The sequence below is a fragment of the Rhynchophorus ferrugineus genome, unplaced genomic scaffold (genome assembly GCF_030347505.1).
Source record: "Rhynchophorus ferrugineus isolate W39M unplaced genomic scaffold, kcgeb_rfMv2 rfM2, whole genome shotgun sequence".
Taxonomy (NCBI): Eukaryota; Metazoa; Arthropoda; class Insecta; order Coleoptera; family Curculionidae; genus Rhynchophorus; species Rhynchophorus ferrugineus.
Genome location: NW_027472581.1, coordinates 41,433,909 through 41,460,706, shown reverse-complemented (window position 1 = coordinate 41,460,706; position 26,798 = coordinate 41,433,909). Strand labels below are relative to the sequence as shown.

Sequence of the window (26,798 nt, the reverse complement as noted above, 5' to 3'; positions counted from 1 at the left end):
ACTTTGTATTTAACAGTATCAATACTTACCTCCCTAATGTATCTCACTGGATAGATAGAGGTCTCACTGATTAGAGACACAATCTGTTTCTGACTCTTCTGGCTTCTAATGATCTAATGGCTTCGTCATTTTCAATCAAAGTAATAATAAGCAGCGATTTGGCATTTATCACAACAATCAAAGCTCGAAAACAACGTTTGTCGGTATATAACCTGTAATTATTATTACTAGTGTTTTAAATAAATTTGCAGGCATTTGATGACTGGACGGCAGCTGATTCGGTTACATATTCGAACGTACGAGACAACATTGTTATTATAGATAGGCTATAGTTTGTTTCAATTGTTTTTAATAACTGTCTGTATAAAAATACTAATGTCCGGCCCTACTAATAACAGGACTAAAATATTTCAAGTAATTGAATTGAGAAGTACATTCTTCGCTTATTATATTCTTAAGAATTCTTCTGGTCTAAAATATTTTATACTGAAGACTCTTTTCAGCCAAGGTCCATCTGGACTGGGTCTAATGCTTAACATGGATTTCCAATCACGGGCTTCGACGTTAATCCTATCGATTGACGAGTGACAAACTCGTGGTAAACTAATTACTTAGAGACCATCCCAAGCATCCAGGTTGGTTACAGACTTGACTGGGATCGTTTTCTTTATTATTGGTTTACAACCATGCACCGGCGACTATCGCAGTAGTAAGACAGGATAGCCCTGTCACCTTAATCACTGCGGTCACCAAGCCGAAAGATAGTAGAAGTTAATAAAGTCTTTAATAAGAAATAATTTTTAAAAATGTAGACCAAAGAACTGGACAATTTAGTCTTATCCATCTACTTATCCAAGGCTATTGAGTTTTTACTAAACGCACATATTATTTTTAATAATTTAATGACATTGGTTCATTCGGAATACAACGGAATAAGACGACCTGTCAGTTATCAACGGGCGAATAATTCATTATCGGTTTTCTTTTATTATCCGCTTCGATCGTGTTGTATTCGCTTCCATCATGGGTCTGTCATAAAGTCTAGACGGCATTTGCAAATATCAGCCCGTTCAACACACCAGCTGCCCGATGGCAAGGTCATCTTTGACGAAAAAGACCTTTGTCGGGACGTCACCGTGTGTTGCGTGCCGTTGCCCTATGCGGATTTCGCAAGTCGAAGAAAGACGGGGGACCGAAGGGCATTATTATGCCAATGCCGGACCGAGGAATTATGGAAATCAGGCGCCAAAGTTTACCGGGCAAGGTAATTTATGGATGAATTGTTTCGATGAACAATTCGGATGTCGACCCATTTATGTCGTCGTTAAATCTTTATTATATCCCAACCGGGGTTTTTATTATGGTGTTGGGAAAGTATTTGGTGTACTGCAAATATTTATCTGTTTATATTAAAGTAATATTTATGACCAATATTAAAAGACTACTCAGCTACTTAATATGACATTTTTATGTTCAAGCAATTATATCAATTAGCTTACCATATTTAACATTAATGAAGTCATTAACAGTAGTAACAAAAATAATAAATAAATAATTAATCGTAATGCGGGAATCACGCTATAGTTATCAATCAGCCATTAATCTATTATTATTGTTATTATTATTATTATTATAGAGTATAGAAAAACTATTTAGCCATGCAAAACAAAAGGTTGTGTCTCTAATACTGCACTCGTTTGTTTATCTGTCCATGCCGTTGCTTGGATCGGAATCGGCTTTTGAGAATATCGTCTCTTCATTATCTACAATTTACTAATAATCTCGATAACATTACTGCCATGAAGGAGATTTGTTATAGAAAAAAGAGAAATTCTGATCATTGAAAATCAATATTGTATACATATAGGATATGTACATATCCTATTATGCCAAAGGTTTTCGATATCAGGATATATGAGAATTTGTATGAATACTTAATTATCTGATTAATCTGATATAATTATCTGAATTACTGAATTATCAAATTATTCAGTAAAATTGTTATAAAGTTGTAAATAGTTGTTATAAATGTTATAAAGGATTCTACTTACTAATTGGATCTGAAAATGTCTGCAGATATCTGCTCTTCGAAAATAACAAGGTTGTCGCACTTTTCTGGACGATGAAAAGATATGATAACGCAGATCTGTCACAAAAAAAGTGTTTGAGCATGTCGTACTGATTTCTATTTAGTTTGATATGCTCGAAACGAGAATTATATACAACAAAATGCAAGGCATCAGGAACTGGTTTATTGTACCAATATTGAAGGTTCTATGGATGCATTTATGATCCAATATGATACAGCACAATGATGTATCTTCATAGATTCATCAAAAAGAAGTTTTAAAGCAGTTCTGCTTCAAAACGGCGTTTTTTATGTTTCCATTCCTGCAGGTTATTCCGTGCACCTCATGGCAGGTGTACGGCGATTTTAAAATGTGATTCGGATACCAAGATGGGTTTCCCAAATGCCCGTGCTTTCAAAGACCGAGTAAATCACTGGACCAAAAAGAGTTAACCGCAGAGAGAGCTTCAAGTGAGTGAAAAACGCGTCGTCAAAAAAACATTGACACCCCCACATAAAGTTATTTTACCACCGCTGCTCAAGTTTGCATTACACTTCTTAAAGGTGGATATTGCCTCATAGTTTCGAAGTTTTCAGTTTATACACCTACATATATTACTACATATAACATATATCATTTATACACCCTCATAGTTTATCTTCAAAAGCAAAGAGGAAGGAAAGTATAGTTACGTTTTACGCACACTATCTTGAAACTAACCCAAACAGACGACAGTAAAAGACCTCGCCATCCATGCCTATACAAGTTTCTATTGGCTAAGACTGCACATGTGCACTTATTTCTAGCCTGGCAGTTTTCACACTCGCGTCCCTTTCTACTACGCCTTCCGTACCACAGCCTCAGTTGTGGTTAGATGTCATTTTTAGGTTAATTTTGTATTTACATTTTGTTGAGGTAATATAATTATTTCATAGGCAAAATTAGCAGCAGATAATACGAAAATAAGTGTATAAGGTATGAATTATTAATAAAATATTATCATTTTATAACACTAATTTTGTAGATTGTTATGGAACAAAGGATATATTTTTGTTAAATAATATGGAAACAGAACTTATTTGAAGATTATAGTAAAGGTAAGAATTAAATATGGTCATGTTTGTATACGTTTTCTGTCTATTTGTTATTATACTTATATCTTTCTGATTTTACAGATATTTCAAAAGAAGAAAAAAGCTATAATGAAGCTAAAAAATAACTCTATAACTCTTCAGAGCAGGTAAATAATGACGAAATATTACAAAAAGAAGAATATATTTTAAAGGAACCATAACAAAAGACAGCAGATTATTCGTTTGTATACTTCTTTATTATATTTTGATTGAACTCTTTTCCACACCACCCATGAGGTAGAATTCCTGGTGCGTTTTTTTTATTTTGTGGTGGTGTCCCCTGTAGGCCTAATCCACCTTTCCTAAGTATTCATTAATATTCCTGACTGATATCTACTGCTAAAAGTAAGAAAAACAATGAAATAATACATTGCACTTTTAGTAAAACAATCCCCATTGTTCAAAATGCAGTTGAATTTTAACATTACTAGTAATTTTTTCTGTAGGGCAATCTTTTTATGACTTAGATAAGTATAGTAATTAAGAAACCATCATCCCCTTGGGCTTTTTAGATATAACCTTTTGTAGATTATTTTAGTCATGTATTGGATAATGTTGATTAATTTCATTTCATATTATTAATTCATAATATAGTAAACATCACACTTTCATTTTCTTTAATTAATACAAGTGTTCATTAACTATTTTTCATTTCACTGTTCATTTTATTCTTTATTTTTTCTTATTTTATTATTATTATTTTTTAATATATTTTAAAATATCTTTTTTAATAATACTGTTTAACGTAGACTCCGAACCACGGTTCTCGGCATTAAGCCTACCGACTGGCCAGTGACCAACTTAGAGACCATTCCTGAGGACATTCGATTTTACCCAGCCTGGTTACTGGGGTGACTTGGATGGTTATTCTTTGTCGGATTTCCGCTGTTTGCTATAAAGACATTTACAATTACAATCACAAACATAAATGCTTTTCGGAAGGATTCGAACCCACCACTATCGTAATAGTAAGAGGACCGTCCTATCGTCTTGACTACTGCACCAACCAAGCCGACTAAACATATTATTATTTTTTCACCAGGCACAATTACATTTAATTACAATCATATTACAATAATGATTTATGATATTGAACTAGCATAGCCCGATTATAGGCATAACAGGAATGAATCTTGTCAATTTTATTTTGGCGTATTTTTTACACTCCTATCTGTAAACTACCATTGATATATCATTGCCCAATGAAACTCAACAAGCTCTTAATAAGGAAACGAGTATTCCAACGATTCTACTCACTACACCAACAAATCGAATTTAGTCGTAACAAACATCGTATAGTTATATTTCTTTACATTTAAATTAACTTTATTAAAGCAATTGTGATTCGCATTATACCAGATAACATTGTGCTATTTTATAATAACAATACCACTGTATTTTATGAATAACAACTCAACCGCCAGTATATCTTTTTTTTTGTTTGGTGTGTAAATCTGATTTTTGCAGGTATATGGAAACATTGGTTGTTTTAATCAAATCCCCAAGTTCACTTCATTTGGTATTATTCTGGTTTTAGCAGTTATATGTCATTATTTATAATTATTGAAATTAAATCTTACATTAGTCATTAGATCTTAGTCTTTCTATTAAAAATTGCTAGATGATGTTTTGATCTATCATTTTTTTGGTCATACGAGACATAGACCATTAAGATTTTTTAGCGTATTACATTTATGTATTAAATGCTTGCATGTATTCCAATATTTTTTTAGTTTAAAAGCTTATTGTCATTTGTTAAGAAAAATTAGTATGATATATATTAATCAAAATATTTTTCATATTTTGCTAAAAATTTTCCCGTTTTTCTGCCAACATGGCGAGACCTTTTTTAGACGAGTACTACCAGCCAGGTCATGGTACTAGAGAGCTTTCCATTATAATTGCAATAGTGCACTCATTACAACTCTTGTAACGTGTGGCTTAGGGTTATCTTACAAGATGACTTTCTGTTTTAGTTTGTTTAGTAAACATCGGTAGGTATCTGCAGTAACAGTTTCGTTCGGTTTTAGCAGATCTTAATATACTTTTCCTTGTTGATCTCACAATATAAATGGCCTATATCTCCTGGACTGACCTATACTTTTTTGTACTTGCAATTCACTTTTTATGACCAGTCAACGATTTTCAAGGCCAATGAAAACTTTTTTGCCTGGCAAGTAATGTAACTGAGATGTTAATTATTTCCATATTATTTTCTTTAATTGAAAAATTAACAAAAATTTTTTCGTCAATTTTTCTATCAAATCCATTTTTACAGAAATAAGTAAATACGTAGAATTGTCATAAAATAGTTTTTCATATTTAGTCATTATACCTACAAGTGTAGAATTAACTAATTACAATAGACTTTATCGCTTAGTAATGTTTTAAGAAATACAATCAAGGTATAATTACCAATCCAATCTGTTTATGTTATGTATGGCCAGTCAACAATTTTCAAGGTCAATGAAAACTGTTTTGCCTGACAAGTAATGAAACTGCGATGTTGAAACGGCACGAAATGGCATTTTTAACCAATTTCTTTTGAATCTCTCCTATGGCATGTAAACATCTGAGAACTATTGATTCAACTGCTAAACTACCTGAAAGTTTTTAGAGATTTAGATATTTTAATCTGTTTTTTCGTCTAGTGACAACAAAAATCGTCAATTTTAAATAATTGAAGAGATGTGACGGAGCAGTATCACCATAAATTTCTAAAAATGGTTGATATAAGTTGGCAGCAGATTGCAGAACGCCGAAAATTTTTTTTGGTTTGAGCGTTCAATGATTAGAATCTGTGTATGTTGAATAACTCAATAATTTTACTATTAACTATTGGAAAAATGCCCTTTGATGTAGATAAATATCAAAACCACCGAATTTAACAGTTAGGTTATTCAGGAGTAGTTTGCATTAGTATTTCGCATTTTCACCAATAGACCTTCTTTAACATTCGCTTAGACTCTAGTTTGTTCTCTAGTTAATATACAATTTCGATTTTTAATTTTTAACGATTTTTAAAATGTCAGTCAAAATAAGGGACGAATCCCATGTGGAAAAAACTTTTTCTTTTTGGATGAATGTATCAATTATTTGCAGTTAAATTGTTGCTGAGAAGTGAATTCCTGATCTGAGACTCTATAGGTGACTGATGGAGACAATGCAACAGACTACTATTTGGAAAATTCGGTCGATAGAATAGGATTTTATATTTAAAGTTTCCAAATAAGTTTTATCCAATTTTGAATCTAGACAGACATTGTAATGCCTAAAATTTATTTTGTAGTTTCTCGGAGCACTAAAGGTATCGTTCTCTTCATTGTAGGGTTTAACCCAGTCCTTATTAATCCGATAAAGATAAGATTCGAAAAATATTGTAGCTACTCTTTTTTATACTTGTAATTATTCGAATATACTCAATGCTAAAGATCTTTTTTCTCATGAAAATAGCAGATCACAGAAACCAATATCCTTGCATGTTATTTTTCATATTTTTTGTTGGTTATTACGATAATTCACGTGGTATTTTACTTCATGTTTTGCATCACATTGCCATTGCACATGATTCAAATAATTGTATTCTAATAGGAGATAATGCATAGTAAATATCAATATACTGTTGCTTAGTATGAAAAAGTGACAAAGATATTAACATATTAACTGCTTTTATTATGAATATAGTATGAATACCTCTAGGTGAACGTCTAAAATGATATACATTAACAGTATATCGTATTATTATACTGTTTTTAACTGCAAATATTTTTCCGCGTAATTGGCGTTTTATTAACGTTCTTGCTTAAATTGTTTTTAATATTTTACAACTTTTGTTATTTTACAATGTCTAAATTTGGTATATACAAATTGTTTCAGTTTCCTTTACTTAACAACTTTAGTAGCAGCATGTGAAGACATACATTGTCTATACATTACAATTGTTCGAAGTGTTTGAAACTTCGGTTTGCCATAAAGCAGACATACCCTGTATAGACATACCCCACATATGTATCACATACCCTTAAGATCCTTACTCATCATTACTTACCCTTACTCATCGAACTATTTGATGTACAAGAAACAAGCAATTTGTTAGTCTATCCAGAGTAAGAGTGAACTCACATTATCTCTATTTATGACGTCATAACTTCGCAATATTACCGCATATAACTTTAACTTTTATTTTATTTTGGTTGTGATATATAATATTATTCTAATTTAAACAGAAATAATGATATAAACATTTTATAAAATAGGCAAGACATTATACATCTTGATGACGTGAGTTCACTGCTAGTTTGGATAGACTATATTTGATATTTTCATAGCCTTTTGTAAATTAACCATGATAGGATTTGATTGAAACTTGTTGAAGTATTTTCTTTAATTAAAAAATTAACAACATTATTTTCGTCAATTTTTCTACCAAATCCATTTTTACTGAAGTGAAATAAAATAATTTTTATTCCTGTTAAAGTAAATACCTAGAATTGTCATAAAATAGTTTATCAAATTTAGTCATTATACCTACAAGTTTATAATTAACAAATTACAATATAATTTATCGCTTCGTAATGTTTTAAGGAATACAGTCAAGATATAATTAACAAATTTATGTTAAATTGTGAACGACGAATTGAAAAATAGACAAATCAGTTATCTTCAAAGTTAACATTAACACGTCAGTTTGGTGTTGAACAGGAGTAGATTTTACTGCTTTTTATCTATCTTTAATATATGGTAAACCTATAACAATAATTAATTGTATTAAACGATATTTACGTTGTTTTTAATATTTTCCTCTATACACATTTTTGTATTTATTTGTTGACTTTAGTGTTTAATTAAAAAATAAAAATTAAATAAAAAACACTAGGAAACATTACTGATACTATATTTTTAGTCTTACTAAAATACTTATTAAAAAAATGTCAATTGACAATACTACATATTTATTGCAATTAATTGGTTTAAAAGACAATCACTTAGTTATTGTAAGGACATCGATTATTAATGAAATTATCAGGAAACGGAAACCAAATTTAGCTTTAATGAGTGGATTAAATTTATAATTTATTGTTTATTGTGTATCACCAAACAATGATCCACCAACAGAAATGGTTCCGAATAAATTTGTGAAAGCATACACGTATAACAGAACCAGTATTATTATATGTTAGACACACTTACACTATATTTGTTACAAGTTATCAAAATGCCAGTCCATTTCTCATGTACCAAAGTTAAATTTACAAATTCATGGGCAAACATTGTCCCGTCCCCATTTTCCTCCTTTTTTTTGAGCTCACAGAAACCAGTTGATCGTGGAGAGCGCTGGGGAAGGAACTTTTTCCGAGAATAAAACCTTCGGGACGACACACGAAAATCTAATAGTGCCTTGCGTCGGTTTGCGCCCACGCATTTCAAAAAGGACCCCACTAAATTGTGCCGTCGGCGTTGCCGGATTTACCACGTTTTCCATATTATTAAGCTTCATTGAGCATCGTTTCATCTCAAAACAAATGATCCAACAATTTATTTAAAAATATAGGCATTGTAGTTTAGATTGAATTTCGGCTAAATACGATCTGTCATCTTAGGTTTTCTCAGGTTTTCTTTCTTTGTCACAAGTAGAACTTTCGTAGATTATTAAAAAATAGGTGTGATTTTTCTGTATATTTTTTTAAAAATGTATTGGAACTATAATTCAACTATTTGATAAAACAGGAAAAATTCTAATTTTGCAAGAACTCGATGTTCATTTTCTGGAATTTTTATTTTTTTAATTACCATTTTTTCTTTGATTCTTTTCTGAATCTTTATATACCTTCAACTATAGCGTCTTATTATTTTCTTTTTTGAACAGCAAATACTATTTGTCCTCTTTATACTGCCAGTGCTATATTATCCACAACGTTTTTTGTTTTCTCTTTATAACGGTACGAACACACACTTGTTATACACCTAACATTTACACTTTTAGATTATTCTTGGTTGGTGAATCACAGTTGTACAACCATTTTTATTATTTTTGTGTATCTTATTATCTTACTTATAGCTTAAGTTTTACTAGTTCTTATTTATATAATTATTACAAAAGTACCCATGCGTCAAAATGTATTTTCTAAAAAAACATATTTTATTAGATATGCTTAGTACTTACTATTGATCTGTTTAGTGTGTCAGCAAGCAAGACATGTGAGGCGTAAATACATCAGTATGTTTTACTTTTAGACTAACTTAAGCTAAAGTTGATAGTAATAATTATACACTTTGTACAAGTAATTCTGATCTGGTACGTTTCTTTTTTCTGATTTCCAGCGCGTTGCCAGTAATTGTATTGGTTCTATATTTATACCAAACCAACTAATGAGGACACAATTACTGTGACCTACGCTGACGACACTTCCATACTGTCTGTTCCAACCTCAATGCCATCTAAATAAAATAAACAAATAGTTTAATTAGTGGAGAACAAAATCAAATCACACCAAGTCCGCTCACGTGACTTACATTCTGAGAAAAGAAACCAGTAAGTCAGTAAAATTAAATAACTAAAACATCCCACAAGAATAACAGGTAATATACTTGGATGGTAGATTAACTTAGGAGAAGCACACCAGAATCAAGCGTGAACAACTCGATTGCAAACTCCGTAGTATGCATTGGTTAACGTCTTCCCCCGGAATCCCCCCAACTTAAGCATTGAAAGAAAAATGAAGGTACAGAAAATCATCATCAAGCCAATCTCGATATGTGGTCTTCAGCTATAGGGCACAGCAAGAAACAGCAATACTGCAATATTAAAAACAATTTAGAACAAAGCATTAAGAAACATTAGTTGCATACAAATAATATAGAAGCGAACTGGCGCTGAATGGAGTAAGACGACAACAGCACGCGAGGCTGTTTCGATAGAGGGATGGGAGCTGCGCCCACAGATAGAAATTATCGTTTTAACACCATTTTTGATACCACAGTTTTTCAGTTTAGTATTCGACACTGATAGCTAAATCAAAAATCAAACTCAAAGTTACTCATAAATGAAAATTAAAGATTATATATTTTTCAAAGTATTTTGATTATGAATAAAAATGCGTTAATTTAAATTCCTGAATTATATTAGTAGGAATATAGAATAATTAGAACTATTTATGTTTCAAAATATATATTAACAGGACAATTGAAAAGTCCCCGGCCTATCATAGTAAAACACATTTTTTTGGCAAAATTAGTTTTTTTATTCAACATAATTCCCGACACAGTGCTGGTGAAGCAGCACTTTCTTTTTCTTCAAATGCGGCCATTTTTCGGCGATTTCGTCCTTCAAACCGTCCAATAACGCTATGCAATAGTCACTGTTGATGGTCCTTCCTTTTTCAGGATAGTTAATGAAAATTATTCCATCCGCATCCCAAATACAGACGCCATAACCTTGCCAGCCGACTGTTGCACAACTTCGAAGTGATGTATGTTGTTGGATGGTTTGTCACATATCAACGCAAAAACTCGGATTTATTACGCTTGATTATCTTCAAACTCTGCTCCGAATCATCAGCTCGTCGTTGTTTTTGATCAAATGTGAGCTCGCGCCGCGCCCACTTTGCACAGAGCTTTCTCATACCCATATATTCGTGAATGATATGATGTACACGTTCAGTTGATATCTTTAGAGTGTCTGCTATTTCCTTCAATTTCAATTTACTGCCATGCAAAATCATTTTGTGGATTTTTTTATGTTGTCGTCGGTAACAACCCCTTTTGGGCGCCCATTGCGTCGTCCGTGAGTCTTCGGTGCTCATTTCACCACGTCTAAACTTAGCATACCAATTCTTGATTTTCTTGGGGCAGTATCCGGAAACTCGGCATCAATCCAAGTTTTTCCTTCAACTGTATATTTTCCCATCCAAAAGCAATACTTTATCAACACGCGAAATTCCGTTTTATCCATTTTTTTTCACAATAACCAAAGTTGCTTCACTCAAAATGCTATAATTCGTAAACTAATAATCCGACTGATATCAAATATATACACGAATCTTTTGAGTGTTAGGGCTAACTAAATAACATATGGATTTAATTCTACTAGCTCCATCTATGTGTCAGACCGGTTACTTTTCAATTGACCAGTTGCTTAAATTTGTTAAGTTTTATATTTACAGATTTATATAGTTTTATAAATTGTTTTTTTATTTTCAAATCACGCAAACCACTATTTAAAATATGTGATTGTTCTTATTGAATGCAAATCCGATAAGGAAAATGATCCCAGTCACGCCAGCCGGTTGTATTCTGGGATTCTAAAGTTGGTCACTCGCAACTCGGTAGGCTTAATGCTGAGGACCTGAGGTTAAACTTTAGGCCTAGTCCAGATAAACCCATAGTTGGTAAAAGGAGACTTTAAAATATATTTTAAAAAAATTAAAATATATTATTATTCTCATATATATTTAATAAGAAAAATAATTGTCGAAAATTATTTATTGATCTAAATGTTCATAATTTCAGCTGTTTTTTTTTTAAATATGTAACCGCACCATTCTTACACGATTCTATAACTGAAAACGTTAAATCATAAAGCTCACCAGTTAGTAGAAACCGTTACCTTTTATTACCTTTATTACCTAACTATTATATATAACATTATTTGTCTCTCTTTTGGATTTGTCTTGGCCCAATATAGGTAGTTTTGTTTGTTTAAATAATCTTATTTAGCCTACTCTGCAAACCCGACTGCAAAATCTATTTTACGTAACTTCTTTATCAACTTTTTTTAGCAAATTGACACTGTAGGCATCTCATTGATAGTTGATATTGTATACTAAGTACTTGACTGGTAAATCCACATGTTGGAAGACATTATCTGTTCCTGGCAATCCAAATTTAAAATATGTCTTTCCCTAAGTACACCCTGTAACGCATTCTTAACAAATACGTATTTAAGACTGTTTGAAAATACGAGTTAATTAAATATCATTTAATTGCATATAAGACAAAGGAATTTATCGTTTTTATTTTGGTTTTTTAAACCATCGCTTAGCGATAACCCATAAATGATAGTTAATAGTCAGTATCAATAGTTACGAGTCCAATTATAATAGAAGCATTCATGCATTTTTAATGTTCGCGATACAATAATTTCTTTATAAGACTTCAATGTTTTATCAGTTTATTGTTTGTTCTAAATTGGCCATAATGTCATAATTATAGCATTATCCGTTGTTGTCTATAGTACTTTGTTACAATAATGATTTCAGTTAGTTTATATTTAATGTGAGCCAAAGAAAAATTTTAATCTTATGATAATTTAAAATATTCACTTTTTTTACTCTTGAAATTTTACACGTTTTTTACCACCCTAGTACATGAGGTCAATATGGTTTTATAGGTTTTATATTTTATTATATATTATTTTATATACGTTAAATCATATTATATCCCGCAAGACATGGATGTACTCTCTGTTTGGGTATGTAATTGTAAATTTCTCTAGACAACAGTGTAAAATCTAATGAAGAATACCCATCCCAGTCACGCTAGTGGCCAAACTAGATAAGACCGGATATCTATCTATTGCGATGGTCTCTGAATTGGGGACTGACCAGTCGGTAGTTTTAACGCCGAGGACCGTGGTTTGGAGTCCATGTTAAACAGGTTGGTAAAGAATGTCTGGTTACGGGTGTGACTGGGATCATTTTCGTTGGTTGTCGAGTTTTGCACTCTTATCTAACGGACAATCACAAATATAAATATTTAGGAGCATATCTTAGCTGGATTCGAACTTGCAACTATCGCAACACTAGGATCGTCCTGTTGCTTTAACCACTGCGCCAACCAAGCTAGTTAATATCATTTATTATACTTAATATAAATTTCATAGAAAGACGATCGGAATGCGCCTTTAAAATTAATTAAAAGGATTTTGTGCATTTTGGGTTTTAGAATGTTTTATCTTCGGCTGCGAAGAGAGCCCTACCATTAGTTTTGTCAGATACAAAGGAAAATTTGTTCATATATTATATTCCAACTAATACAGCAAATAATCTAAGATCACACAGATTAACAGTTAGTACGAAGTTTAGTTTGACTTTTGGTAACACGTTATCTCTGCAAACTTATTAAACACTCAAGCATATATATATATTTAGGAGCATATCCCAGTTGGATTCGAACTTGCGACTATCGCAACACTAGGATCGTCCTGTTGCTTTAACCACTGCGCCAACCAAGCTATTTAATATAATTTATTATACTTAAAATAAATTTCATAGAAAGACGACCGGAATGCGACTTTAAAATTAATTAAAAGGATTTTGTGCATTTTGGGTTTTAGAATGGTTTATCTTCGGCTCCGAAGAGAGCCCTACCGTTAGTTTTGTCAGATACAAAGGAGAATTTGTTCATATATTATATCCCTACTAATACAGCAAACAATCTAAGATTATCACACAGATCAACAGTTAGTACGAAGTTTAGTTTGACTTTTGGTAACACGTCATCTCTGCAAACTTATTAAACACTCAAGCACTAGGCCAATACTATATTTTTAAATAAATAAATTAAATTCTTCTCAACTTTTCTATTCAACCCGACATCTTTAACGATATGATTCGATCATGAAATGATAACACGCCATGCTGCATATGACGTGTATTTATAAGAATCTATATAGGTTAAATAAGATACTTTGATATCAATTAATAAAATATTATTAATTTAATCTAATCAGCTAAAAAAGTCCCAGAGTTCAAAATGCAATAAACTAAACTCTATAAATAAATTATTTCTGGCAAATTATGACGTATAATTGTTAACTCTGTTGAAGCATCAGGATGTCACGCTAATTTAAACATTACAAATTAAGCGCACATTAAATTGTTGGTGAACCTGAGGGTAGGAAATCATGGAAATGTTTAAATAACAGCCTCACTCAGCAATAGGGTTAATTCTAGTGAACAAGTAAAAGCTACAGGAGCTAATTTTTAAGAAAATTAAATATCCTTAATTCAGTGCTTTGTACGTTTCTTTTGTTTTGTTCTTTGTTTATCTTTCTTTATAATTATAACTAATTAATCTAAATTATTTTGAATCAGTCAGTGATAGACTCACTGATCTTTTTATATCGTTATTACGAATGTTGGCTTCCTCTGAATTGAGACCAAATTTGAACTAGTCATGCAAAATGATGCGCATTTTCTGCTTTGTAATCGTAACTTTAAATAGCTTCTAGTCGCCGACAAATGACGCTTTGTAATTATTTTGATTCCCGATATATTATTCCAAACCTTAAATGATTCGGACAAATATATACCAGAATTGTGCTAAAAAGCTGATGTGTTGTTCCTGTACAATGCAACCTCACCGCAATAAGTTTGGCAACGTCGCGCTGATACAGAGGCACTGTCATAGTAGTAAACCGTTCAGTTAGCTTCGGTTTCGAGGCGGTGTTCCGACGTAGTTATTCTCGGTTCGTCGACGATTCACGCTGCAGACGTCAGTCCGCGTTTCTCAGTATGGCAGAAAAGTTCGCGATTCGAAATATCCTCTGATGTGTGTGTGAATATTACTTGAATTCCCCGTTCTGAAACAGTGATCGGTTTTCATGTTTCTTTACTGGGCCGATGTGAATATCTCTGTGAAAAAACGATACCGACCGAATGTCGGTGACATTTCTTGTGTGAACAGTGGAGGATTGTTATTCACGATTCCTAACTATTTTAGAGTGTCCTCAGAGTTTGCCGTTAATGTCGGCAGGTAATGAATCAGAATATTTACGTGGTTATTACTCTTAAGAATTTGATTTCCGCCAACTGTATTTCAGTTTACTCTCTGTGGTATATCGTAAAAACAATATTTCAGGTGTAGGGTTTCTATTTAAAAACATACCACCGAGTAGTAAACATATGATTAATTCTTTGTTATGAAAAGTAATTATGAGTAATTGTTTTTAAACAAAAATTGAAACGTAGCTCATACTATGTAAATATGTTAACAAAATTGTAAAAGGTAATTGAATTCGAAGATCTCAAATTTTCTTAATTTCAATAATGTATAAATTCTACATTATTTATTTGAATTAAAAAACACCTATTCAGAGTAATTTTATCATTCTAAAAATGTATAGTAGAACGAATATTTTCTTTTGAATCTTATTTACTATTGTTAATTGGAACCACAATTGTAGTATTATTTATTTTTGTTTTCGATATGATTTGTAAAAAATTTCTGTATTTATTGATTGGTCCTAGCAGCTTCTATTTTTATTTAATAAAATAATAAATTTAATACATATTTTCAAAATATAATGCATATAGCTGATTTATTTATAAATCCGAATTGCTATTCATGAATAATTATATGTTAAAAAAATGCATTTGAATACGTTAGTGAAAAATATTGGCCAAAAGAGTCATATTTCTAATAATTTTAATCTTTATACATTATCCAAAATGTTGTAAGTCTTGATATTGCTTTTGTTATTCCCTAATATGTGAAATTCAGTGCAATAAACAAATATGGAATATATTTGCACAGTTCTCATAATTCTAAAATTTCCTTAATATTTCCCTCTTTTAATGTTTACCTTTCATCAAATGTTTGCATAATTTCTTCTAGAAGAAACAATTATGACCTAATATTATATGCAACTTATGTTTATTTGTTATGAATAATTGTTTATAAAACAAAAGTTTTAATGTAATACGATGTTTATATGAAATATATGATAACATAAAAATGGGTTAAAATAATTGGAGTAAAATAACGAAAGAGTAGTGTAATAGATAAATTTAAATTAATTAATTTGTATTCAATTAATGTGTGAATATGAAGTCGTAATAAACCATTGTTAAGCAATTTTGTAATATTTTGTAATATGGTTATTATTAGAATGAGCTTTTATATCAAGTAGTCTTGGCTTTTTATATGAACTATAATAATGCATAAAATATTATGAGTCTTTTTTAACATAAAATAGCATCAGTAATTGTAAAATAAAATAATAACGTAAGGCATGTTGAAAAGTTTTCGTAATTAAATATTAAAAATTAGAAAATTTAATACAAAATACATTGTATTAAATTGCAAGTGCTTACGAAACAGTGATAGTTATATATTTTTTTAAATATATTTTTCAATATTTATTCATACAATTTACAGTAAATCGGTTCTAAGAATTTATTATAAAAGAAAATTATTTATTATAACTACCAAAAACGTAGTTACGAATATAATTATAAATATTTACATATGTGTATATAACTAATAAGTTTTTTAAGATAATAGAAAATTACTGTTGTCACATATTATATAAATTAATCAACGAAACAGTAAAATTAACAGCCAAAACATGTATTACCAATATTTACTTGTTTATCAGTACGTGGAGCTATGTATGGTATCAGCATCAAAGAATGCTTGTTTTATTGAAACTGACTGAAGTATCTAATTTTGTGTCGTTTTAACGTATTCTGTATACGTATAAGTTAGTAAATATTTATAGGGATAATAACTGTCGTTAACCTATGATGTTCTAAGATGTAAATGCACAGTTCATCCTTGTTAAAGACGCTGTTAATGTTTGTAAAAGTAGCAAATTGATTGAGGGTTCGGTATCTTTATATTATTTCTGAGATTAAGTTTTATTAGAAAGTAAATAATGGCTTATTTCATTGTCATTAAATCATTATTCAAGGCATGGAAATGGCACAAATGCACCAAGGCATTACGTATATGTTTTTCTTTCTGATATGCAGACAGCGGACTAATAGTTTCAAAGAAATCTTGCTAACAGCGCACACTAAGAAGAATTCTAAACAATTTTGCTTTAACAAATCGCTAAACTTTTGTGGTTCATATTAATCAATGCAAATCACATTTTTGGATGTGTAGATTATCAACAGAAATCCATTTTCAGTAATTATGTAAAAAGTATTTTAATATGTTTTAATAGTAAATTTTAATTAAAAGTAATAACGTTATATTATTGTAAGGTCAGCATTAGTAACACCATCTATTATAGCTGATTTATCATTAAATACTTTATTAAATGTAGTAACTGATAACATAAATCATTCTTAATTAGATTTCCAAAATACTAACTAAATTTCATAACTAAAAACACGTCAATTGAAAAGTCCCCGGCCTAACAAATAGATGACTACTAGAATTAAATCCATATGTTTTTTAGTTAGCCCTCAAAAGATGCGTGTATAAATTTGACAGCTGTCGGATCATTATATTTGTGAATTATAGAATTTTGAGTGAAGCAACTTTTGTTATTGTGAAAAAAAATGGATAAAAAGTAATTTTGCCTGTTGATAAAATATTGCTTTTTGAAGGGAAAAAATACAGTTGAAGCAATAACTTGGCTTAATGCCGAGTTTCTTAATACTTAATTCCGAAGTTTAGACGTGGTGAAATGAGCACCGAAGACGGTGAACGCAGTGGACGTCCAAAAGAGGTTGTTACCCACGAAAACATTTAAAAAATCTGCAAAATGATTTTGAATGGCCGTAAATTGAAATTGAATGAAATAGCAGACACTCTAAAGACATCAACTGAACGTGTACATCATATCATTCACGAATATTTTGGTATGAGAAAGCTCTGTGCTCACTTTTGACCAAAAACAACGACGAGTTGATGATTCGGAGCAGTGTTTGAAGATGATCAAGCATAATAAATCCGAGTTTTTGCGTCGATATGTGACAATGAAGGAAACATAGTTCCATCATTTCACTCGGAAGTCCAATCGACAATCATCCGAGTGGACTGCACACAATTGTTATGCACAAAGGTTATGGCGTTTGTATTTTGGGATACGCATGGAATAATTTTCATTGACTACATTTAAAAAAGAAGGACCATTGACTATTACATAGCGTTATTGGACCGCTTGAAAGACGAAATCGCCGAAAAACGGCCGCATTTGAAGAAAAAGAAAGTGCTGCTTTACCAAGACATTGCATCGTATCACAAGTCAGTGAAAACGATGGCAAATATCCATTCGTCCACCGTTTTCTCCAGATCTGGCCCCCAGCGACTATTTCCTGTTCCCAGATCTCAAAAGAATGCTCGCTGGGAAGAAATTTTCGTCGAATCGTATTACAAAAATTTTATCGAAAAGTTGGAGGGTCGCTATAATCAGTGTATCACCCTTCAAATCAATTATGTTGAATAAAAAAAAACTAATTTTGCCATAAAAAAATGTGTTCTACTAAGGTAGGCCGGGGACCTTCCAATTGACCTGTTATAAAAAACAAATGGAAAATATTATGCGGTAATTATATTCACTATAATATAATTATATAACTGATTCGTTAGAATTAGCCACAGAACGTTCAAAATCTAACATCCACTCCTCTATTAACCAGATAAACTAACTGAAACTGTAATTTTTCCCCTCTTGTCAAGTATAAAGCATACATTGAAGAAAGCTTAACATTTTACGATCTTAGGCGGAACATTATCCAGAAAATTTGGGGAGTTGAAAGGAACATTAAACAGTTCGTTTTTTTTTTCGAGAATCAATAACCACTTCTTGTTACAGATAAATTAAAGCGCCACAGATTTCTTCAACGTAAACACCTTTATCTTTGTACTTAACATTTACTGACCTTTTTATGTGTTGGTAATTTTAAGATAGAAAGTACTACAAAGCATGTACAGATTTTTAAGTATTCTTTACCGTTTAAATACTTTAGTTATGGTTTAAGTTAGAATATAACATTTCAAGGTCAAGAAAAAATGCTACTAAATATATTTGTCTACTAAAGTATTTGCCTTATATATACTATATTTTGTCTATAAATAGTTACAAACAATTGAAATGTATAACAGTGTTAATTTAATAATAGATCAAATTAACACTAACTTATATCTTAAAAATGTATTGTATTTTTATATAGGATAGAGGATTCAGTCAGTGCCAAATCTGTATTATATGGCATATAACATATATTGTATTGATGATTATCATTTGGTATGAATTAATAGAAATTCAATGACAACAATAGTGTACCACAACCGATTTTGGAAATTCGAAATTCGACGAAACGTTTTGGTAGGATTGGAAACGTAGGATCGAAAAGTGAATTAATCAATGATTCTAACATTATTCTGCAGAATATTATATTGCCAAGATTAAGTTTGGCCTTCCTCTGTAACAAATGGGATGACAGTTAATGTGATCTTGAAGCCTTGTCGATTTCTGCTTTCATACGTCATAATTTTCCACTTATACAATTTAGAATAGGACAAATAGCAGATGGAAGCTTCGAATATTTTTTCTTCGTTGACAATCCTGCTCTTATAGACAAAGTCAAGCATAAATTTCAGTAATCTATATAAACTGAAGGTTCTTGGCAAATCATACGCATAATAAATGCCATGGATGGTATCTTTCAGCAATTCTCATGATATAACCAAGAATGACGTAGAGCCTATAATCACTTAATATAACTGAATCATTCAGCAGGTGAAAATACATGAGAATAAGTTACTTTTGACTCCGAAATATTTTCATTATTGAAGGGTGTCGTTAATTATTTTTAATATGTATATTTAACAATTAAATTAAATCTGCCTCTTCATTTTAATTAATTATCTAATTTCATTTTTAGTTGAAAAATAAGACGACGGAAAAATTCAAGAAGCATTCATATGTCAATTCGTCAAAAATATGAAACTTTACATTATAAACGTCAGTTGCCAGATGGCTATCTTAATTTAGCGTGATACATACCATTATTTGGTCATTACCATCATTCATAAAAAAATCGCTTTTTCTTGATTTCAGATTGGGAATCTGATCAGTAAAATATTTCCATTTTAATTTTCACGTGGATATCCATACGTATGTTTTCAAATATAACTTAATAAGCACAGTTAATGAAGCCTCTATATCCAGAAGTATAAAGTAAGAGCCAATTATGATTTTTTATATAAAGATATTGTTTGTTAATTATAGTTATATATAGTCGTCAAATTTATTATAAAATTGTAATATTCAGAAATATTTAATACTTGAGACTCACAATTGATAGGCCAGCATTTCCCGGAACATTCACGAGAAAAATCCATGGAGTTGAAAACTCTAGTAAACAGTTAGTTTTCGAATAATAAACTACTACTTGTTAGTGATAGGTTGTTGTTTTATTTAGTGACAGAAAAATAATTGAAACATGTCGGCTAATTTATAGTTCAAATACAAATAAGTTCTAGTTTGACACTATATAATCTCAGTAAATAATACTATGATTGTATTTCTTAACATGATTTTTATTTTTAAAGATAAATAACCATATATAACAATAATGGTTTTTAAGAATTAGTTATAAGATGCTTGCATATAATCTGATCATCAAATCAATTAGTCTACAAAATTCGCCTGGTTGTCAAACGTCTGCAAAATTCTTCAAAACATTAATAGTTGTTTTAGCACTTTGCTTGTTTTCATAAATTTCAAATTGCTACTTATTATTGCTCTGATTGAAAATCCCAAAGCCATTTGATAATCAGAGTCAGGAACCAGATAATATATACATTATATGTACTCTAATGGCAAATTTGATGCGGCAACATTGCGACGTTTTTACGTCATAAATTTAGATTACGTCAGTTCACTGTTCTATTGAACGGACTATAAACACCACCAACTATATTCACCAACAAATATATCTGTTCAAAATAGATATAAACACCACCTCAATATTATGTGTTAGCCTTGTTCTGGCTTGTTTAACGTTATCTGAATATCGTTCAGGAATTATTTTGTGTCAGATGTTATCCTCTTGCCTAGAGAGAAATAGAAATACCCTTGTCTTTAGTACTGTTTACGTTTTTCTCAACGAAGCGAGCATACTAACTATTTACCCGCATCAGGTAACCACCAGTAGGAAAGGTTTTGTTCGATACTAGTCAGGCTATCTTATTTTCTATATTTTACAAAGCGGCTATATAATTCAAATGAATAGCAGCTGCGTGCATCTGTTGTATCAATTAAGATTTAGTAAAATTTCCACATCAAAAATATCTCTCACCTGTTAAGTAATTGTTATTTAATACTACTTTTATCTAACATATGTATAAAACATAAAAAGAAACTTACCCGGGTTCTGTGTGTTCTACCAGCGCCATTTATATTAACAGTTTCATTAAAAAAAATTCGCACACTACCATTAATCTACATCGATTCATTTTATTATTTTAATTGCTCTGAGAATATATGTGGCCAATAATAATCGTGACGGTCTTAATTCTTCAATCGACTTCGTTTAAACTTTAAATTGGATTAGAATAGATATTTTTATTGGGGTTCTATGATGCTTTATTTTAAACTTGGGCTTAATGAATGAAAACCGTTTTAAGGCTGCTAACTTTGCAATTGAAATTGATATTAATCGTAATAGATGTGTGCAAAAAATCGCCTGGACGTTCACAGCCTCCATTCTAAATCGTTGTCGTTCGAATTTATTAATGTCAATAATAATTTAGAGAAATATTGTTCGTTAAAAAGAATATTTTTTCTTACATAGGGCTGTTGATATGCGTCATATTAATTAAGAACTATTTTCTAGATTTTTCGAGCTTTCGGCATGCGTTTATTGTCTCGTCTTTGCATACAATAATCAGAATGTAATTTTCGGTTTAGCACATGCGCATTTTCATTTATTTGAATTAATTAAGTCTGAAGGTACAAGCGCTCTTTTAACAAGCTTTACGCAAACGCATACACTTTGTTTTGTAATTGGTGTTGGAAAATTTCGTCATATTCTTATATATTCAAGTCATATGCAAAGTGACATTCTATTATATAATTTTATTGCAAATCTGAGAAAAAAACGGAACCAAAAACACCATATTTATATAGAGATCATATTAAAATATCCATGCTCCATATTTACATAAAGACTTGATCTTATCTAATATTATTTATAAAAAGTTCAGAAGCTATATTTGTAAATGTCATTCATCTGCTTCAAATCAAATTTTCATTTTGCAGACCATCGTACTTTTCACACATGCTCTTTTATAAAAATATATTATTTTTTTCTTGTTTATTTTATTCATCCACCTTCAGAGTAGTAGTCATTAGATCATTAGGGTCATTAATGGTTAATGTAATATATTTTGTTTATTCGATTCATTTTGATATTCTTTGATTTTGATATATTTTGATTCATTCATAAATTTGAGGTCTTCAATGTACCATCCTCTAGTATTCTTGCATTTTGCAAATTCCTAACTCATTTTTTCTCTTATTTTAATTTAACCTTCTTCAGCTTTCTATCAACAGATCCTAGCAACACTTTATCTATAAAAGAAATTAAGAAAAATAAGAAAGAAATTAGAGAAATTAAATCAAAAAATGCAGGGGATTAATATTTGAAAGAGCAGTATATTTCTTATATATGAAGGATATATCTTTTTAGTGTTATTTTTATATTATTTCATTATATTTTCTCTATTTGTCTTTTGAAGGCATTAATGCGCTATAAAGACAACAAATAATATAGCTTCAAGTATTATAATTATGTGATCAAATTAAATGAAGATATAAGAACTAAGATATAGCTTTATTCATATAGAGATATAATTTATTATAACTGTCTTAGAGCACACAATAAAGCTTGCATAATCTTAAGATAGACTTCTTAACAATTCAAAGCCATGGGATATCTATCTTAGGTTAATCTGTTCAAACATCTGCAAAATTATACTGGCATGTTAAACGTATATAGGTATAACAAGTGTTTATTATTACCCTTGTTATCTTCTGTAAGTAAATTATATTCTCATACTATTTAATATAAATGTTAATATAATTTTTTAATAAATACGTAATAATTTTATTATTTTAACAAATGTATTTTGAAGCATCTAGCATATTACGCATTTAAATTTACTTAAAAATGTAATTATCTTAAATTCTGTAAAGCATTCAACTTAACCTTTGGTTGTAAATATCATTACGTGTCACAGTGAGGCCAGGGATGACCGAACATGCTGAAAACTGAAGCATGCACAAAGAGTAAATCGAAAATAGTGTGGCGCGTTTTAATGTATGCTAATCTACCTGGTGTACTAACGAAGAGTTTGATATTGCTATACAAATATTATTAAACAAATCAGTTGCTTTCAATATTAAAAGTGTTGATGTATCATGTCGCATAATCAAAATTTAGTTAACTTTATATATTCAAAGGCAAACATTATAAAAAGAAGACTTATAAGGAATATATCAAACTCACTAAAAAGTAAAAAATAATCAAAATTAGATTTTTAACACAAAAAAAAACGTTTTAGAATAAAGTATGTACATAATAGTCGTTATAATAACTAAATAAAAATAAACGAAAACCTTATTTAACCTATGTAATACACGTATTTTATATTCTACTATATACACACGATTTAGCTTAATACCTATCTATATCTATTTATCTATGTTATACTATTTTAACTACTACGAACTGAACATATTGAAGTCAGCGCCGTGTGTGAGCTCAACGTTCTAACTCTTACACCACTGAAACTGTTATCTACAACGTCTCATATGATATTGTTATTGCTTAAAAAACAAACTGACTGATTTTTACACTGAACTACTTCCGATTTTTCATCACATCAGTTCAGCAATAACATTACACACCAATTTAGATAAAAAATATATGAAAACTTTGTACAAGTCTTTGATATTTGAGGTTTTCCCTCGATATCCCCCCTTCCCTTCATTAGATCCTAACTTAGTTCCAATGGGACCATCCCGATTTCGACTAAAAAAAGAATTTTTAAAATCGGTCCAAAATTGACGGAGAAATCGGCGAACATACATTTAAAAAACAGCCGAACATAGAACTTCCTTTTTTAAAGTCGGTTAATAAAAAGGGTTCTGTTAGTAGAGTAAATAAACAGAGATTTGCGCAAACGAGGCGATGCGTTATATTTTACAACGTAATGTTAAGATTATTTTATTATTATAGAAAGTGGCCTTTGGAGTAATATAAGGTACAAATCAATTAGAGAGCATCCGAAGGACAGGATGACCGACCGTTTATATCCTGTTCTCGACCTGGTTTTGTCGAGAAAGTGCTAATTTTGAGATTTACATAGGTGCAAGTTAATTTGTCCTTAATACGCTGAAAGAGTTGCTTTGCAATTTTTTATTCTCCGCCGTGAACCGTAGCCGCGAGGAATAGAAAACCAATAAACACTCATGTGTTAATCAGATGTTCTGTTTGTTTTAACATTTGTAATTTTATCCTTAGGATTCGAACTGTATTTTTTTGGTATTAGAGAGATACATGAACATATATTTTTGTAATTTCAGATAAAGCATTAAACGAACTATTTGCAACATATTTTTTTCATTTAAGTAAGAGTGTGAATTTAATACTCTTTAATTGAATTAATTTTACATTAATTAAGTTGTGCACGTAGCATTTTACCAATAACGAATGGGCTAAATACGTATTAACAAGCGCAATGGAATTATAATTATGTTTTATTTACAACTAAATAATACCGAATTATCTATTATATGATACCCTCTTTTATTAGTTGGATTTATATTTAAACATCATCATCAAAAAAGGACGCTTGTTAAGCAGGTAGTCTTCATTTATACCATGTGATATACCAAATTGCCATATGCCTTTATTTCTTTTATCCGTGGCCCCTTCTTTAGTATGATCAAAAATTCCCAGGCATCAGGATGATTTTAAAGAGGTTATCTCTGCGATATATTTTATGTGATTTCTTTCCTGTATATTTTACGCAGTTTTAGTTAAGTATTCTTAAAACAATATTCGATAGCACATGTTATACGTCACCTTGAATTATTTAATATTATATATAGCCATATATAGGAAATTAATAAGATTTACCTGTGCATTATGAATTAAGACTAAAAATCAATGAATAAATAGTTGAAATAATCTATCGAAGAATGTTCTATAAAGTTGCACAGATGGACAGAACAGCTGGTTTAGTTGGAGTATTACAGCTATGAGTAAATTAAAAATAAGACAGAAATATAGAATAAAATGGTCGATAATTTATTAAACAAAAGTAAAAAACACTTGATACAAGAATATATTTATTTTATAGTATTTATATTTTATTAACTATTTTAATTAAATTCAAATTATAATTCATAATATATCCTTATCTATAAAAAAATCGTCCAAAAGAACTAAAGATAAATAATATTTTCATTTCATCGTGTTAGATACTGTTTTATCAAGGATATATAATCCAAATATGTTAACAATAAACTATTTTTGATAGTATTGTCTGATGATTAGTCTTAAATACTAAGAAGTATTTGGTAATAAATTGATATAATCGGTTTAGTTTCTTTGTCGTTAATGTCTGTTGAATTATGTTATAACTGTCTATGCGTTTTAAAAGACATACATAAATAGATTAAATGCGATCCATAACACAACACTTAGTATCTCCCAGGAGAGATCCCTTCTCTCACTTCAACACGCGAGATACTTTTGAGAAAATAAGCCAGCTCATTGAAATGTTTGTCGAATGAAGAGGTGATCGCCGAAACTGAGGCCTATTTTGAAGCAAAGGGCAAATCGTACTACAGAAATGGTATCGAAAAGTTGGAGGCTCGCTATAGTCAGTGTATCAATCAGTGTTGAAAGGAATTATGTTGAATAAAAAAATCTAATTTTGCCAAAAAAAATGTGTTTTACTATGGTAGGCCGGGGACTTCAATTAACCTGTTATTGATTGCCATACGTATTTTAAAATAATTGAATATGTTTCTTTATTATTATTTATACAGTTTTTTGTTACATCAAATGAAAAGGGCTTATTTTTGTATAATCTTAACAAACAATGGAGTAATCGAAGTCATTTAAACAAGAATACAAGAACTGTTAATAAAATAGATCTCACAATACACAGTTTGTAGTTAATACCCTCTAGTAGAAGTTTTTTTTAAATTTTATAGATGTATCTCGTATGTAATTAATTTATCTTTAATTTCCAATTAATTTATACATAGATTGTGTTACTTTTTGTCTTGAATTAGCCAATTTCTTCCAGTTTCATTAAATTTTATAGGACATGCTACTTATTTTTTACATATGTGTTCTGTAAAAAAACTTAACTTGTATTAGTTAATTTAATATTATTCATATAAATTCCTTAAAATAAATATGAAACAATTGTATTTTACTTAAAGCAATTAACTGAAGTTTACTCAGGTTTTAAGATAATGATGTTTGAATATTATGTTTCAATTTTAATCTTGTTATCGTTATCTCTATTATTTGTTGAGTAATGCCGCCCTTGGCTTTTCCCTATATCGCTATATTGCGGGCTGAATAATGTATCTACATGGGAGAATTTATGAGATTTGTCAAAAACATAATTAAATTTGCGACTGCCGTATTTTAAGGAAAGGAGAAAGTCTGTTGTGATGGGCCAATAATTTATTAGATTTATTCTTTCTATTTTGATTAATGCCAAGCGAATATGTAATTGATGAGGGATGTTCCACTACTAAGATTGATCGATTACTAAAAGAAAACGGTTCAATATTTGTGTTATTTAAGATTTGATTTTATTCAAT

The 26,798-nt window shown here is 30.3% G+C and overlaps 1 protein-coding gene across 2 annotated transcripts in view; it reads left to right on the top strand.

Moving 5' to 3' along the window:
• The window catches only part of LOC143190961 (protein phosphatase Slingshot), a 376,206-nt gene that overhangs the window by 225,469 nt on the left and 123,939 nt on the right, over positions 1-26,798 (top strand). Inside the window, exon 1 of one of the 2 annotated variants that reach the window (XM_076395579.1) lies at positions 14,624-14,956. The exons of the other annotated variant lie outside the window; for it this stretch is intronic. Within the exon in view, the coding sequence (XP_076251694.1) occupies positions 14,805-14,956 (152 nt within the window). The 5' untranslated portion in view covers positions 14,624-14,804. Of the gene's footprint in view, positions 1-14,623; positions 14,957-26,798 lie in introns of those variants that run through there. 2 annotated transcript variants of the gene reach the window in all.